The sequence below is a fragment of the Carettochelys insculpta genome, chromosome 5 (genome assembly GCF_033958435.1).
Source record: "Carettochelys insculpta isolate YL-2023 chromosome 5, ASM3395843v1, whole genome shotgun sequence".
In the NCBI taxonomy this organism is placed as follows: Eukaryota; Metazoa; Chordata; order Testudines; family Carettochelyidae; genus Carettochelys; species Carettochelys insculpta.
Window position 1 is genome coordinate 97,887,814 of NC_134141.1, and position 16,903 is coordinate 97,904,716.

Sequence of the window (16,903 nt, forward strand, 5' to 3'; positions counted from 1 at the left end):
AGATGTCAATTTTATTTCACTGCTCTATTTGCTTACTTTATAGAACAGCTCTTCAAAACAGCCACGTCCATTGTTCCTATGGCAACTAAAAGTAGCATCAATCCAACAATATTTTTCAACTAGATATTAGCATAACCATGATAAACGAACCACGTTATTGCCATACACATGCGATAGGCGGGGGAGTAGGGAGGAACAGTTTGGAGCATTTTTTGCCATTTCATTAAACAAATGCACTATTTGTATCAAAAACATTAAAACTCTATCTGACCAATATAATTGACTAACCAGAGCTGAACCACATTTCCATTAGCACCAACAGACACATCAGTAATGTTATCGCTGTTTAAGTCTATATGGCCATCTACTGATCTTCCAAAGTATTGGAGTTGCTGTCCGAAAGCAGAATCTGACCCTAAAATTTTCTAGAAAAATAGAGCTTGATTATTGACAAACAGCAGCATAAGCATTTGATTTTCACAGTTATTCTATTAGTATGCCACATATTTGTTTAGACAAATTCTTTTGTGGATGGAGTCTCTATTACTGGTAAGGGTCCCTTCTTCTGTAACAGTAAAGATTTCTTTTTAATCTTGGAAGCAAACTGACCAAGCAGACAGATTGCTGCATGCCAACAGGTCATTATTAAAAAGCTTTATTTCCATCTCACATCAATCAATTTTCAAGGATTAGGAAAATAAACAAATCTTCTAACAAAACTTTTTTTGCATCGGGACAATTCGCATGAGAAAAAACACACTACAGTATTATTTTAATCTATAGGATTTGAATACTTAATTCCCATTTGTGCCTTTCAAAGTCTTTTCCTTAAATATTATATTTCTAAAACTTCCACATTTGGAATTAACCCGATATTTTCTGGTGTGCATCAACCCTAAAATCTTTTCTGGAAACAAGTCAACTTGATGCACAAGAGTAAAAATACAGATATAATGGGATCTGGCTAGGCTTCCTCCAACAAATGTTCATAACACTTGTCTCCGTGCCCCTAGATATCAGTTGCACAAGTGTTTTCCTGGGAGCGTTTAGTTTGGCATATGGTGGAATTAAAAGAAGTGGTGCTGAAAACAGCCAACAAAAGACGGCGGAACTTGACGTTGTCAGGCCTGCTGATGGCGGGGGGACGGGTAAAGGTGGGGGCTGGTGCAGACACAAAGGGGGCAGTTGCTCCTGGGCCCAGTGTCTCTCTGTGCATGGCTCTGAGGAAGCACTGGGGGGAACCCCATCAGGATTGACTGCTCTAAGCCCTGCCCCTTCTGCCTTTGGCCACACCTTGTTCAGGGCATAGAGGCAGACCCCCCTATCCCCATTGGTCCTGCACGGCTGTCAGCGCTGGTGGGCAGAGTAGTTAATGGAGATGAAACACCCACTAAAAAAAAACCCTCATATCAAATCTTTCATTTTGATTCTAGCCGAATTTTGTATCTCATCACAAGCCTCTGAATAAGTACTAGGTAACAAAGTTATTTACCTGTGAATATTTGGTACGTATGGTCCTTAGATTGCCATTGTAAATGTAAATGGCTCCAGAGTTCTGATTTTCTAAAGGTGCACCTATTATCACATCATTAAAACCATCCAAATCAACATCTGAAAGGGTTGCAATAGCAGATCCAAACTGAGCATCTTCTAACCCTTGCGGACCTTCTAAGAGTTCTGGTTGATCCAAAATTCCCTTTTAAAAAGACAAGAACAACACCTCTCTGTCAGTAGATTAAAGGAAAAAAAATAGCTACACTTTTATTTGCCAATGTGCATTACCTTGGACTTGCGAGTACAGAATTTCATTTGCCCCCATGTTACATATTTATATACCTTTGTTGGGTCCTCCAGTCCTAGCAAATGTTATAGCAGAAAAATTAGAGCATAGATGCATAGAGAAGTATTAATTGCACATATAAATGTATTTATAAATCTTTAAAGTCCTGAGTTTCCTCAACTGATTGTTTTAAATGTCCATGATTTTTCAAATATCCATTAATAATTTCTTTTGCTGTTCAAAATTTAACTAGTGGGTCACTTTACCAAGGGTCATCGGGGTTCTCTATCACTGAGTAGGTGTTTCTCTGATATGCTCTAGGAAGTATTTTAGGGGAATTCTCTGGTCTGTGACCAGTCTGGCCTGACCCATCCTGAACAACAGAATTTGCTGGATCATAGGAAGTCAATATTGTTTTGCAGCATTACCAACACTTCCACTGCTTACTGGGCTCTTAGAAGACATTTGGAGTAAATTACAGCTCAATAACAGCACAGAATACTGAGAGACAGGACTGGTGGCTGTAAACAAACTTCATGGGATCACGAAAGACTTGGCCACATCAGTGATAAGTGATTGTCCAGCTCACTAAAATCATGCTGGAATACAGATGTTGCCATAAGAGAGTGTGCTGGACTACAGAGGTTCAACCTGTACTAGAAAGTCACACAAAGCAAATCACAATATGGTCCCTTCTGGCCTTGGAATCCACAAATAATGTGGCCAACTTTGGATTATCAATTTTTATGCATAGAGAATGGAAATTCTTGTAACTGAACATAATCCTTTGAAACAGAAATGGAATTTCTTATGCATCATCATCATCAATAACCGTGGGCTCAGTGCCCGTTGGCCTCTGATGCCTCTCTCACTATTTCCTTTCATCTTTCCCTGTCCAGTGCAGAGTGGCTTAGTTTCTGTACACCAGCTCTGCACCATCTACTGTATCATCTATCCATTCTCTGTGGGGTCTGCCTCTCCTATTCGAACCGTCCATTATGCCAAATACCAGGGTCTTGATTTTTTGTTCGTTTTTCATTCTGCGAATATGCCCAAATAGTTGTATCTTCTGTTTTATAACCTTCTGCAGCAGGTTCTCTTTTGGCTGTATCTTTCTATATAATTCCTCACTGGTGACCTGCATCCATCCTATTCTCTGAATCTTTCTAATAACTCCTTTCAAATGCCAATATTCTTACTTTCAAATCTTTCATTATCACCCATGTCTCCCATCCGTACAACATGCTGCTGAATACGCGTTTTCAAGATGCTCAGCTTCGTTCTTAAGCTAATTGCTTTGCTTGTCCAGATCTTATCCATCACCTTCAAATTTGCTCTTGCTTTCGCTATTCTAGTCGCTATTTCCTTCTTACCGACTAGATCATACGTTATGTTGCTCCCCAGATATGTGAACTTCTCTGCATTTTCTAGTTCAATATCATCGACACTGATCTTCCTTCCTATTTCCTTATCTCCAAATACCATCGTTTTTGTTTTATCGATGTTCATAATCAGTCCATACCACTTCTCTTCTTCATTTAACACCTGCACCATTTTTGTTAGCTTCTGATCATCTTCCTCAATGATAACTATATCATCCATGAACCTCAAGTTGTTAATTCTTTTCCCATGCACAGATATCCCTTCTCCTCTTCCTTGATCTTCTCCATCGCTCTCTCCAGATGTGTGATGAAGATACTTGATGTTATTGGATCTCCTTGTCTCATACTTCTACTTGTTTTAAACCAACTTCCCAACTCCCCGCATGTTCTCACTCCTGCCTCCGCATTATCATTGATATCCTTCAACAACTGTATCAGTCTGCTATCCACTCTGTATGACTCCAACACTGCCCAAGTCACTTTCTGATCTATACTGTCAAATGCCTTTTGAAAATCAACAAAGAAAATATATACGTTCTTGTTCTTTTGTTGAGCTTTCTCCGCTATCAGTCTTAGTGCCAATATCTGCTGTATGGTACTTCTGTCTTTTCTGAACTCCGCTTGCTCATCTGCTATATGTTCTTCTATCTGCGATCTTAGTCTCTCAGTCAGTATCATCATCAGCACCTTGCCTAGATGACTCCTTAGGGCAATCATTCTGTAGCTCTTGCACTCCAACGTACTTCCTTTCTTGGGTATTGTCACTAGCACAGATCTTGTCCATTCTTTGGGCACCTTCCCTTCTTTTCATGCTGTATTACATAGTCAGTATATTTCCTGAATCATGCTTTCTCTGCCATATTTGATCATCTCTCCGTGATCTTATCATTTCCAGAGCTCTTGTCGTTCTTTAGTTGTTTCACTGCTTTTTCTACTTCCTCCTTCGAAATATCAGTCTCGCTCTCGATGCTCAGTGCACATATCTCTTTCAGTTCTTCAGCCAGTCTCTCTGAGACACTCGGGTCCAACTGTACTTTGTATGGATTGGTGCAATATCTCGTCCATCGCTGCACAATCATCTCCCTGTTCTTGAGCACTTCTTCGATCTCATCTTTGATCGCCATCTGCTTTGGTTGTCATTTCCTATTAATATTCCTAATTGTCTTATACACCTCCCTGGTCTTACATTCACCATAATACCTCTCTATATCTTCACATTGCTCCTCTAACCATTTCTCCTTATCCTTTCTGGCTGCTTTCCTTTCCTCATTGCATTTCATCCTATATTGCTGTTCTGCCATCTCAGAAACATCTCTTCGGATCTTCAGTGCTCTCTTCTCTTGAACCAACTTCAGTATCTCCTGGGTAATCCAATTCTTATTGATCTTTTCTTTTTCTGGAACAGTCTGCTCAATTGCCTCTTCTATAAAAACGGCTATCCCTGTGACTCTCTTATCTAGGTCTTTCTCTGTGGCGATATTCTTAATCTTCTCTTTGAGTGCTGTTCTGTATGCATTCCCTGTTTCTTGCTCACATAACCTCGTCATGTTTCTTCTTTTCTTAAATTGTGTCTTAAATTTTCTTTTGAGCTTTACCTTGATGTTTGCGATCACAAGACTGTGGTCTGAGTCTATATCCATTCCTTGGAAAGTTCAGCATTGCTGTACTGGTGTTATCCATCTTCTTCTAATCAAAATCATATCTATCATGTTCTTGGACTTCCTATCATTCAATCGCCATGTCCACTTCCTCCAGTCCTTTTGTTGGAATCTCATATTGCAGATCACCATCTCATGCTCTGTAGCAAACTCTAGCAGTTTCTCATCTTGTTTGTTTCTTTCTGCATATCCAAACCTTCCCATGACTCTCTCCAAACCTTCATTATGTGTTCCAACCTTTGCATTCCAATCTCCTCCGAAGATCAACACACCTTTCTTCGGTATCTCCTCCACCGTCTTCGTCAAGTCTTTATAGAATAGCTCAATCTCTTCCTCCATACTGTCTCACGTGGGTGCCTACACCTGAATGACTGAGACGCTGAACGGCTTTGCTTCGAATCTCGCTACCATCATTGTTGCACTCACTGGTTTGTAGCCTAATAATGCTCTTCTGTTTTGCTAAGAAGAAATCCAACTCCTGCTTCATGCTTTGTTTTGTTTCCTGACCAAGTGACTTCGCAACTGCATATCTCTTCTGATGCCGTCCAACGCATCTCTGCCAGTCCGAGTTTATCACATCGGTATCTCTCCATCTCCTTCTGAAGCAGCTCTAATTTTCCAGTTGCCCAGTGTTCGGACGTTCCATGTTCCAATGGATAGCATATGTGTTAGCTGTAATTTTCTTTCAGGAGCCAACTTAGTGACCCAAGCCCAATCTCTCAATTGGTATCACAGACCTTGTTTATCCGGGTGATGTCTGAGCTGGCATCTGTTATCATTTAGTTGTACTAGCATCAGATTTCATTTATATTGTTGTTTGATGGTCAGCACATTGACACACATCTGACCAATCCTCTTCCTTCATCCAGGCTTGGGACTGGCATGGAGCTTGTAGAGGCTTCATGGCAGAATTAAATTTCTTATGCACTAACACAAAATCCATTTGTGAAAACACTGGTATTCCTGACCATCCCATTTGCAACTGAAGAAAAAAAGCATTGAAGAACTGCCTACATGGTAGCATTGCATTATCTATCTTAAAAAGCACTGCCAAAATGTATTTATGTTTGCCATGTATTCTTATTATTTTGTACACAAAAATATTAGCAATGCTAGTTCGAATGGTTATCATCAATAGCTAGTACATAATTCCTGTTGGCAAATTACAGGCAAATTACAATAAGTCCACATTGTTTTTATATCACTTTTCGGTCATTCTGAAATTAACATTTTAAATAACTTTGTCATCATTTAACAAAGACTAAAATATTAATCACAGTTTGGGGGGTGAGGAGAATTGTTGTTTGTTTGGTTTTTTGCCCATTATCAAAGTCTTTTCAGCTCTCCTCATTAACATTTTGGCACTGCTTAACAGCCTGGGAGATAATGCTATTGACAGAAGCATAATTAGAACTCTGAGGAGTCTGGATTCCTTTCTGTCAGTTGCAGTACTCTCCACATTCATTGGCGCAGCGTAAGTTCTACTTCCTAGCACCTCACTCTTTCTCTGAAACTGCACTTGTTTCTCAGGCTCCTACCTGCTTAAAAAAGTCAAATGCAGAAAAGTTTCAGAGCACATAGGGATTGAGTCTTCTACATAGGAAACAGCTTTGCAATCTTGAATTGCTACTCAAAGACATACATGTAAGGTCACATGATTATGGTGCATAAGTACCAAATGTGCTAGTTTTACATAGCTGTGCTGACAGCCACCGCAGACTGCAAGGCAAGGTGGTGGGAGGGCAGGGCTGGCCCTCTGCCCCAGAAGGGGTGGCGCCAAGAGTGGAAAGGGTGGAGCCACCACCAGTTAGCTCTCAGTGCCACCCAGACCGTGGCACTACCTCCCCCTCACCAACTCCCTTGCAGCTGCGTGCAACCAGAGCAGTGCTGCCACATCACTTCAAAGGGCCTAGAGTACCAGCTGCTGCTACTGCTAAACACCTGTCCCAGGGGCAACTGACCCCTTTCTCCCCACTCCATCATCAGTTGTTTCAATTAGAGCTAATAGCACAGTAACACTTCCCACCCTTTGCTGTGTTTTCTGTGCTGCATGGAGTCACATTATACCTCTACCATGAACATTCAGGTGTCCACCATTCATTTATAAGACTATTCACAAATGACAAACATTTCAGGAACTTTACTACAAACAAGTATTCACCTGAAAATGCCTACCAGATGTTTGTTAATCTTCGATTTTAAAAATTTTAGTCAATGGGGGGGGGATGGGGGCAGAAAGACTATAATGTGGCTTAGGTGACAAATCAGACAACAATGGAGTCTGCTTCTCATCAGCAGTACTTGTGTCCCAGGAAACCGGAACAAGAACTTGAATGCTAGAACTAAATATTCTGGGTCTTTCATCAGAGCATCAGATCTCAGTGCTAGTACTGTATCCAGAACATGAACTTATACCTGTCCCCCGCCTTGTATTTTTACCTTTGTGATAGAAAACATATAAACTCTTCCCTCTTCTTTCTTTAGGTCATTCATGAACATTGGTGCACCTACTAGGAGCACATCTGTAACAGAATCTCTGTTAACATCCACTGCACATATCACACTGCCAAAGTATGAGCCAATCTGGAATGGATAAGACAAAGGCAATTTATTTGTCTTTTGTAAAAAACAAAAACAAAAACAAAAACAAAAACAAAAAGCCACTGGTTTTGCTCCTGACCCTACAAACACTTGGACATGTGAACAGTCTAACTGAATTAAATTGGACTATACACAAGAAAAGCTACTTGGGTAGCAGGCCTACTTGTTTGAAGATTAAGCCACTTACTGAATATACTTTTTTTGTATGCTGTGTTGTTGTAGCCATGCCAGTCCTAGGATATTAGAGAAACAAGGTGGGTGATGTAACATCTTTTATTTGTCCAGCTTGTATTGGAGAGAAGGCATGCTTTTGAGCTATACAGAGCTGGGGAGAACAGAAATCTTGTCTCTGTACTAACAGAAGTTGGCTCAGTAAAAGCTATTACCTTACCTACCCTATTTCTCTTTATTATTTTTGACACCTTCATACTGTTGTTATGGCACTAACACAGTGTAATAAGATTACAAATGAAGAAAAAAGAGTGACATGCAATGTATTTCTTTTTTCTGCTAAAATCTGCATGATATAAACTGACCTGTGATTTACTTTTGTATTTTCATCTGTCTTCTGAACATAAAACAATTCAAAAATTTTCGCCACCATGGCAAGGCTTTCACAATGGCAAACAAGAAGTATCCTGATCTTGCAAATTAATCTTGCAGTACCATCTGCCCTCCAGAATACCCTCCCCCAACTAGAGGTATTTACACAAAGTATGACAAATTTTCTTTCTTACCTAATTGCCACGATTCTATGAGAGACTATACAAAAGTCACTGAAACTTTCAAATTCACGACAAGAGCGTAGCAACAGGGACAGACATGAGGTTAAACCTTTTGCAAGAAAAATGATTTTTAAAAAGACATACATTATTGTAGACAACCATGGATAACCAGTTTCAGTGCTGCATCAATAAAAATAGACATCTACAAAATGTGTGTCCATGAACAAAATCATTGTACTTGCCTGATCCCCTTTATAGGACCGAACAACTGTGACTCTGCCCTGTCTGTCAGTCTCATAAACCACTATTCTGCCAGTGTAGTTGGATCTTGGTGCACCAGCAACAAAATAGACAGTGTCCTCAGTTGAGATAACAGCGACAGAATAACCTAGAAAATAAGTCAACATGACAGCTGTGAGATTATCTAGTAAAGTAGACAAAGTTAGGGGTTGACTACTAAGGTTATAAGTTGGAGCATCAATTTAAAGCTCAGTGGCTACTCCACACAAGTACTGTGTGTCCATTCTCATTCTGCACTTCCCAAGTAGATGAACATCTACTCTACTCCTCAAGATTAGGCTTCAGCTGGATTTTGTGTCCAGTTCTGGGCGCCACATTGCAGGAAAGATATAGAAAAATTGGGGAAAGTTCAGAGAAGAGTAACAAAAATGAACAGTGTTCTAGGAAATATTACCTATGAGACAAAAAAGAAAAAAAATATGGTGTTTATTTAGTTTGGAGAAGAAAAGACAGAGAGGACAGGACAACAGTTTTCAAATATATAAAAGGTTGCAACGAGGAAGGAGCAAAGTTTTGTTCTTCATCTCTTGGAACAGGACAAAAAGCAAAGGACTTAAATTGTCAAGGGAGGCTGTGGAATCTCCATCACTGGAGATTTTTAAGAGCAGGTTAGATAAACATTTGTCAGGGATGGTTTAGAGAATACTTAGTCCTGCCCTGAGGCAGGCAGCTGGACTAGATGACCTCTTGTGTCCCTTCAGTCGTATGATTCTAAGAAGTTGAATTGCATAAAGTCTATCCGTGTAAAACAAGGCCAGGTCTACACTACAGACTTACATTGATATCAGTACATTGCTCAGGGGTGTGAAAAGTCCACAGCCTACAGCAACATAGTTATAGTGGGGTAACCACTCCCGCTTCAAGGGATCAATTAGAAAACACTCATGAAACTGGAAAATACATCTATCCTAAACGAACAATGAAAGTCCAAACAAAACTGGTGGTGTCCTGTATATAACAAGATATCTAACTCATTCCTGGCTTTTACAATTCCAAAGTACATATTGTATTAGTGTGGTGTATTGTGTGTTACTAAGCTGTACAGCTAATTGGCTTTGGTGACAACAGAAAAGTAAGTCAGAAAGCTAATAGCAGATATAGTCAAATGTCTATGAAACTGTAGTTATGTTACTAAAATCTTGAACCAAACTGGAAAACAGCCAATGAAGGAATGAACATAAGCTTCTGACCTAAGGTCAGCTAGAGAGCGTACAGACAAACAGAAATCAGGGACATAAACAGACCCCTGTATTATGAACTAAATAGTCTTTTTCAAATTCTGTAAATTCTTACATTCTAGTAATGTATGTGTCCCAATGTTTTCCATCTTATGTCATTCATAATTCATTTAACATTCAGAGTTTTAAAAATAATTAAAAACAGCAGATGTTTCATTCAGTTTCAGTGAATCCATTTACGTACAGAATTCCTCTCTCTCCTCAAATCAGTTGTTAACAGGAGACTGCTAGAAAGTAATTCGCCATGATTGCCTGTGCTTGATAAATGTTAGATACACAAGCAATGTTATGCTACGTAACAAATGTTGCCTCCCCCGTCTTACCTAAATACGAGCTATGGTTTCTGTCTTGAAGAATTTTTTCAAATGTTTGACTAGGAAATGTAATCACTTGGTTTGAGCTCTTCTGAATTACAGTCCCACTCCAATCATAAGCTCCAACAGCACCTAACATCAGAACATCCTTTTAAAAAAAAAGAGAGAGAGAATAACAGAGCAACCTTCTTTATACCTTCAATATGTATAAGGGAAACAGAAGGTACAGCATAAGCATGATACAGTCTGTTGAAATTAATTGTGTTTGGATATTCTTAACCCTCAGATGTGTGTTAAATGAAGTAGTCATAACCTGCCTGTAATCCTGACTCCTGTGTACCCAATAACTTTAATCATTGGGAACAACAGTGCAGACAAAAAACATTGACAAAATTTGACTGAGTAGATGGACCACTAAAAGGAGTGCAATTAAGATTGCTTATGTATAAACACTTTACATATGGTAATTACTTGCAAAAACCATCAACTGGACTATAGCAGAACTTCAGAATTATGAATGCCTCAAGAATGCAGCTTGTTTGTAACTCTGAAATGTTTATAACTCTGAAGATTCAAATCATTACAACTGAACATAGGACTTAATTCAGCCTGGAAACATTACTATGCAAAAGAAAAACGCTGGTTTCCCTTTATGTTTTTTGTGGAATACTTTTAACATAGTACATAGAACTGTATTTGCCTTTTGGGGGCAGTCTCGACTGCTGCATAACTGCATACTTCCAGGTCCAAGTGAGGTGTGTGATTGACTGATCAGTTCATAACTTGTATGTTAGTAAACTTGGCACTATTGTTCTTAAAGTTAATCATGTACTTAGGAAACCCATTGAACTGAGGCCCTAAAAAGGAAAACGGGAACAGAAATATTTGCGCATATGCAACTTGCCTGAATAACTTGACAGCAATTGCTTAATTTTTGCTATGACCCAAAATTAACTCATTAACTGTCTCAACAGCTTAATGTTGCATTAATATTGCAATTCTTCTTATTCATGTAAACTATCTATCGCTATAGCGATAGATAGATAGATACATAGATTTATTTTAGAGAAGAAATTAAAAATGGCTATATTACTAACATGTCTGGATACACTAAAAAAAAGACAGGAGATACTTGTTATGGGTTTTAATCAGGCTGCAACCTTACTATACAGCTGTCTGAGACTACCCAGCAGATAAAATATACAGTGTAGGTCAAGCCATGATACTTTAACGTATTACCATCAGGCTCCACAAGTCCCCCTTATTTCCATCCAGATTCTCCAGCCAATCCGTGGCTTGGATTTTACCATTTACCATCCTTGCAGGAAGGTTAAAGCTGGCAATGAAAAAGGGGGTGGAGGTTTGGCTCCCTGCCATTCCAATCAGAGGAATCCCCAAACCTCTTGCCCCATTCTATTCCTTTATCCAGTGTCTCCTTTTAAGTCTTTTACCAGGCCATTTATCTGGTCCCTAGGTGCTTTCCCTGTGCAGTACTGGCACTGAACATCCATCCAACCTTACGAAAGAAGTTATGACATTTGGCCTACTACCTTATTCTTTTTAGCAAAAAAGTTTCCCTGACACTCATGGTGCAGAAAGTGAAAAAAGCAACACTCCACCAAAGCCTACATTGTGATATGGGAAAAACTCTTTCCTAGCCCTGTTAAAAATGAGAGAGTAACATGATGCCCACAGTTTTGAAATAGTTTGTTTCAATTTTCTGAGTTATTCAAGCTCAAAATATTCAATTAGTGCAGGAGAATTGTTCATGCTTGGTGAACTGAGAAATAGCTAATCTGATTTTGACCAAATTTAAAAGAATTATACTAAAAAATCCGGATTGGTCTGAGAAAATTAAAGGAAACTGAAAAAAACGAGGGCTCTGAATGGAAGCCCTTACTCAAATTAATTATTGTTTCTGGAAACTGTTATAATAAAAAATATTTTTCTGCTTTCCAACATTGAGTATTTTTATGAATGTATAAATATACCATTCTCCAGCCATGTTGTAATTTAATTAACAACTTGCACTCTGTTTTCCCAGATTGTATTGGAAGAAAGTATAAATTAAATTAGATGTGTACATTTCACTGTTGCTTATTATACTTATTAGGTTAAATTATAAATGTACCTATTAATATACAATTATATATTTCAGTCAATACAGTTTTGATCATACCAGCATGACACACTAAATGATTAAATATATCATACATACCATTTTTTGTGAGTAATATGCACTGAAGCCCACTTGTGACATTTCCATCTGGAATGTATCACCTTGATCTGTACCTGTTGCGATAACCATTATTTCAAAAGTTATTCATCAATCATTAAGTCTGTTGAACAGTATTATTGCCACACATTAGGCCACTCCTTTTGCCACTCAAGTCAGATGAAGCTTGACTGGAACAAATTATCACATAAATAATTTGCTTCCAAAAGTTCATTCAAAATATGCACAATGATCATAGGCTATGTCTATACAACAGTGATCTGTCAACAGAGGTTATTGTCAGAATATATCTTCCGACAAAACTTCCATCAACAGATTGCTCCCACACATGAAAGCGGATTGCTCTGTTGATCTGCTCTATTGACAGAGAGTGGCCAGACTGCCCAGCCGCTCTCTTGACAAAATGGCCAATCGAAAGCACAATAGAGAAGGCTGCCCAATGACCCAGAGTGTCCACATGGCTTTTTTGTTGACAGACTCTGTTGAAAAAGGTGTTCTGCCTCATGGGAGAGAGGCAGAAGGCTGCCAATAAAAGTGCTGTCAGTATGGTGACAGAACGCATTTTTAGTGGGGATGCTCCAATGGGTTTTGTCAACAAAACCCTCTAGTGTAGATGTAGCCATACAATTGGACAGACTCCTAACTCCCTTAGACAGAGGGTTAATGGGCACAAAACAGACATCAAAACACTCCAGATCCACAAACCAGTTAGTCAACATTTTAATGGAATGGGGCATTCTGTCAATGACCTAAAGGTATGTGTGTTACTGAAAAAGAATTTTTGCACTGTTCTTCAAAGGGAAGCAGCCGAGCTGGCTTTTATATTCAAATTTGGCACATTAACACATGGTTTAAACCGGGACAGGAACTTTCTGAGTCACTATAGGGGCTCGTCTGCATACTTGGCTTAATCTAATTCTTGACCTCCCCCGCCACCCCTCCACTCTCTGATTTGCTCACCTTGATTATCTTTTTCTGATTTGTCCTCCTTGCTTACTGTTTTTGGTTCTCTGTGCCTTAAATATTGAGTCTGTTCTGGTCTGTCTATGGTCTGAAGAAGTGGGTCGGTCCCACGAAAGCTCACCTAATAAACTATTTTGCTAGTCTTTAAAGTGCTACTTGACTGCTTTTTGTTTTGATAGTATGAAAATCTAATTGGTAAAAAGGTAATAGTAATGTTTATTGAAATTTTAATAATGAATGGGTCACATTACTATTCATGCAAAGTCAGACTGTAATCCTTTGATAAAGAAGAGAGCAAATCCTCAGTTAGTGTAAACTATCAACAGCTCCTCAGCCCCAATAGGTACATTACCTTCTATGCTAAAAATGCGTTCTCCCAGTGTTCCTGCTTCTTCCAAAAGTGCAGCCTCAGACGATACATTAAAAAAATACTTTTCTGTTGGAAGACTAGCAATTCCTTTGATTTCTTTAATTAAATTTTCAGTATCGAGCTCATTTCTGATTAAGTATCCCAAAACCTTGAAATGAGAGAAAAAGAAACCCTAATGTGGATCCATTTCCCTCAGCCTCTCTTTCTCACACACACATACAAACATAAGTATTTGATACGTGACTGGAAAATTGTATAGTTTCTCCTGAGCCTTCATACCTTGCATCATGGATTTTACATCAGCCTCTTGACGCATGTAGATAAAGTTGGAATGCATTAGAAAAAATGCAAAATATTCTGCCATTTATAATAAATATTAAGGTAAATAAATAGAATTTGAATTCCCTCGCTTTGCAAATGGCACAGTCATTTCCATCTATGCTGAATGAACACAAAGTGAACGTATAAAGCTATCAAAGAAGAATGGTAGAATTTCCCATGCTTTCACATGTGGTAAATGACTATCCAAGGTGCAGAGCAGTGAAGCATCAAGCCCAGTATTCTGAATTCACGTTAGTGAGCAACTTACAAACTTCAAAGGATCTTGTCTTTCATATACAATGGGAACTAAAGAAGAATATAATGGAGGATAAACAAATCCTATTTGTTTTGAAGATAACAAAGATAACAAACTAAGAGGTGGGGGAAAGCCGATTGGTGCGGGGGAGCACCTGGATCGGACGGAGACTTCTCTTACACGAGGCTCCATAGACAGGGATTCCCTAGAAGTTAGTCAGATAGGGAACGTGGGAAATAATATATGGGCAAGATCAGATGTGAAACAATCGTGCATAAAAAAATCCAACGCGTCTGTGAAAGGCGGACATATAAATAGTGGTAGTTTTCTAACATGCTTTTACACTAATGCTAGGAGTCTGTCTAATAAGATGGGTGAACTGGAGTACCTCATATCAAAGGAGGAAGTTGACATAATAGGCATCTCAGAAACATGGTGGAATGAGGAAAATCAGTGGGACACTATCATACCGGGATATAAATTATATCGGAAAGACAGAACAGGTCGTGCGGGTGGCGGAGTGGTACTATATGTGAAGGATAATATAGAATCAAATGAAGTAAAAATCCTAAAGGAATCAAAATGTTCCATAGAATCATTATGGATAACAATTCGTTCCTCTAATATGAATATGGCATTAGGAATATATTACCGACCACCTAACCAGGACAGTGATAGTGATGCTGAAATGATGAGGGAGATTAGAGAGGCTATCAAAATAAAAAACACAGTAATAATAGGAGATTTCAATTATCCCCATATTGATTGGGTGCATGTCACCTCAGGACGGGATTCAGAGATTAAATTTCTTGATGCCTTAAATGACTGCTTCTTGGAGCAGCTAGTACAGGAACCCACAAGGGGAGAGTCGATTCTCGATCTAGTCTTGACTGGAACGCAGGATCTGGTCCAAGAGGTAACTGTTACTGGACCGCTTGGAAATAGTGACCACAATATAATAACTTTTAATATTCCTGTGTTGGGAAGAACACCACAGCGGTCAAACACTCTGGCATTTAATTTCAAAAAGGGGAATTACACTAAAATGAGGAAGCTAGTTAAACAGAAACTAAAAGGTAGAGTAATTAAACTAAAATCCCTGGAAGCTGCATGGAAACTGTTTAGAGACACCATACTAGAGGCCCAACTTAAATGTATACCCCAAATAAAAAAACACAGTAAGAAACCTAACAAAGAACCACCATGGCTAAACAGCCATGTTAAAAAGGCAGTGAGAGAGAAAAGGGCAGCTTTTAAAAAGTGGAAGTCAAATCCTAGTGAGGAAAATAGAAAGGAACATAAACACTCCCAAATTAACTGTCATAATGTAGTAAGAAAAGCCAAAAAAGAGTTTGAGGAACAGCTAGCCAAAAATTCAAAAAACAATAGTAAAATGTTTTTTAAATACATTAGAAGCAGGAAGCCTGCTAAAAAAGCAGTGGGGCCCTTGGACGATAAAGATATAAAAGGAGCGATCAAGGAAGACAGTGCCATTGCGGAGCGATTAAATGATTTCTTTGCTTCAGTCTTCACGGCTGAAGATGTTACCGAGGTTCCTAAATCTGAGCCAGCCTTTTTAGGCAACAAATCTGAGGAACTCACTCAGATTGAAGTGACATTAGAGGAGGTTTTGGAATTAATTGATAAGCTGAATAGTAACAAGTCGCCAGGACCAGACGGCATTCACCCAAGGGTTCTGAAAGAACTCAAATGTGAAATTGCGGAGTTATTAACAGTGGTTTGTAACCTATCCTTTAAATCCACTTTGGTACCAAATGACTGGAAGACGGCCAATATAACACCAATATTTAAAAAAGGCTCTAGAGGAGATCCTGGCAATTATAGACCGATAAGTTTAACATCAGTACCAGGCAAATTAGTAGAAACACTAGTAAAGAGTAAAATTGCAAGGCATATAGAAGAGCACGAATTGTTGGGCAAAAGTCAGCATGGTTTCTGCAGAGGGAAGTCGTGTCTGTCTAATCTATTAGAATTCTTTGAAGGGGTTAATAAACATGCGGACAAGGGGCACCCAGTGGACATAATATACCTAGATTTCCAGAAAGCCTTTGACACGGTCCCACACCAAAGGCTTTTATGTAAATTAGGTGGTCATGGGATAGGAGGAAAGGTCCTTTCATGGATCGGGAATTGGTTAAAAGACAGAAAACAAAGGGTGGGAATAAATGGTAAATTTTCACAATGGAGGGGGGTAACTAGTGGTGTTCCCCAGGGCTCAGTCCTGGGACCGATCCTGTTCAACTTGTTCATCAATGATCTAGAAAATGAGGTAAGCAGTGAGATGGCAAAGTTTGCAGATGACACCAAGTTGTTCAGGACAGTCAAAACCAAAAGGGATTGTGAAGAACTACAAAAAGATCTCAGCAAACTGAGTGATTGGGCAGCAAAATGGCAAATGAAATTTAATGTGGGTAAGTGTAAGGTAATGCATGTTGGAAAAAATAACCCAAATTACACGTACTACATGATGGGGTCAAATTTAGCTACGACAGATCAGGAAAGGGATCTTGGAGTTATAGTGGATAGTTCTCTGAAGACATCCACGCAGTGTGCAGCGGCAGTTAGTAAGGCAAATAGGATGTTAGGAATTATTAAAAAAGGGATCGATAATAAGACAAAAGAGATCATACTTCCCCTATATAAAACTATGGTACGCCCACATCTCGAGTACTGCGTGCAGATGTGGTCTCCTCACCTCAAAAAAGATATATTGGCATTAGAAAAGGTTCAGAAAAGGG

General features: G+C 39.0%; 1 protein-coding gene across 1 annotated transcript in view; it reads right to left on the minus strand.

Annotated features, from left to right (window-relative positions):
- The window catches only part of ITGA2 (integrin subunit alpha 2), a 102,711-nt gene that overhangs the window by 37,997 nt on the left and 47,811 nt on the right, over positions 1-16,903 (minus strand). The window contains exons 9-15 of the mRNA XM_074995581.1: positions 13,550-13,715; positions 12,217-12,290; positions 10,008-10,146; positions 8,389-8,534; positions 7,260-7,403; positions 1,493-1,696; positions 289-425 (exon numbers count right to left, since the gene is read on the minus strand). Coding sequence (XP_074851682.1) covers positions 289-425; positions 1,493-1,696; positions 7,260-7,403; positions 8,389-8,534; positions 10,008-10,146; positions 12,217-12,290; positions 13,550-13,715 — 1,010 coding nt within the window. The remainder of the gene's footprint in view (positions 1-288; positions 426-1,492; positions 1,697-7,259; positions 7,404-8,388; positions 8,535-10,007; positions 10,147-12,216; positions 12,291-13,549; positions 13,716-16,903) is intronic.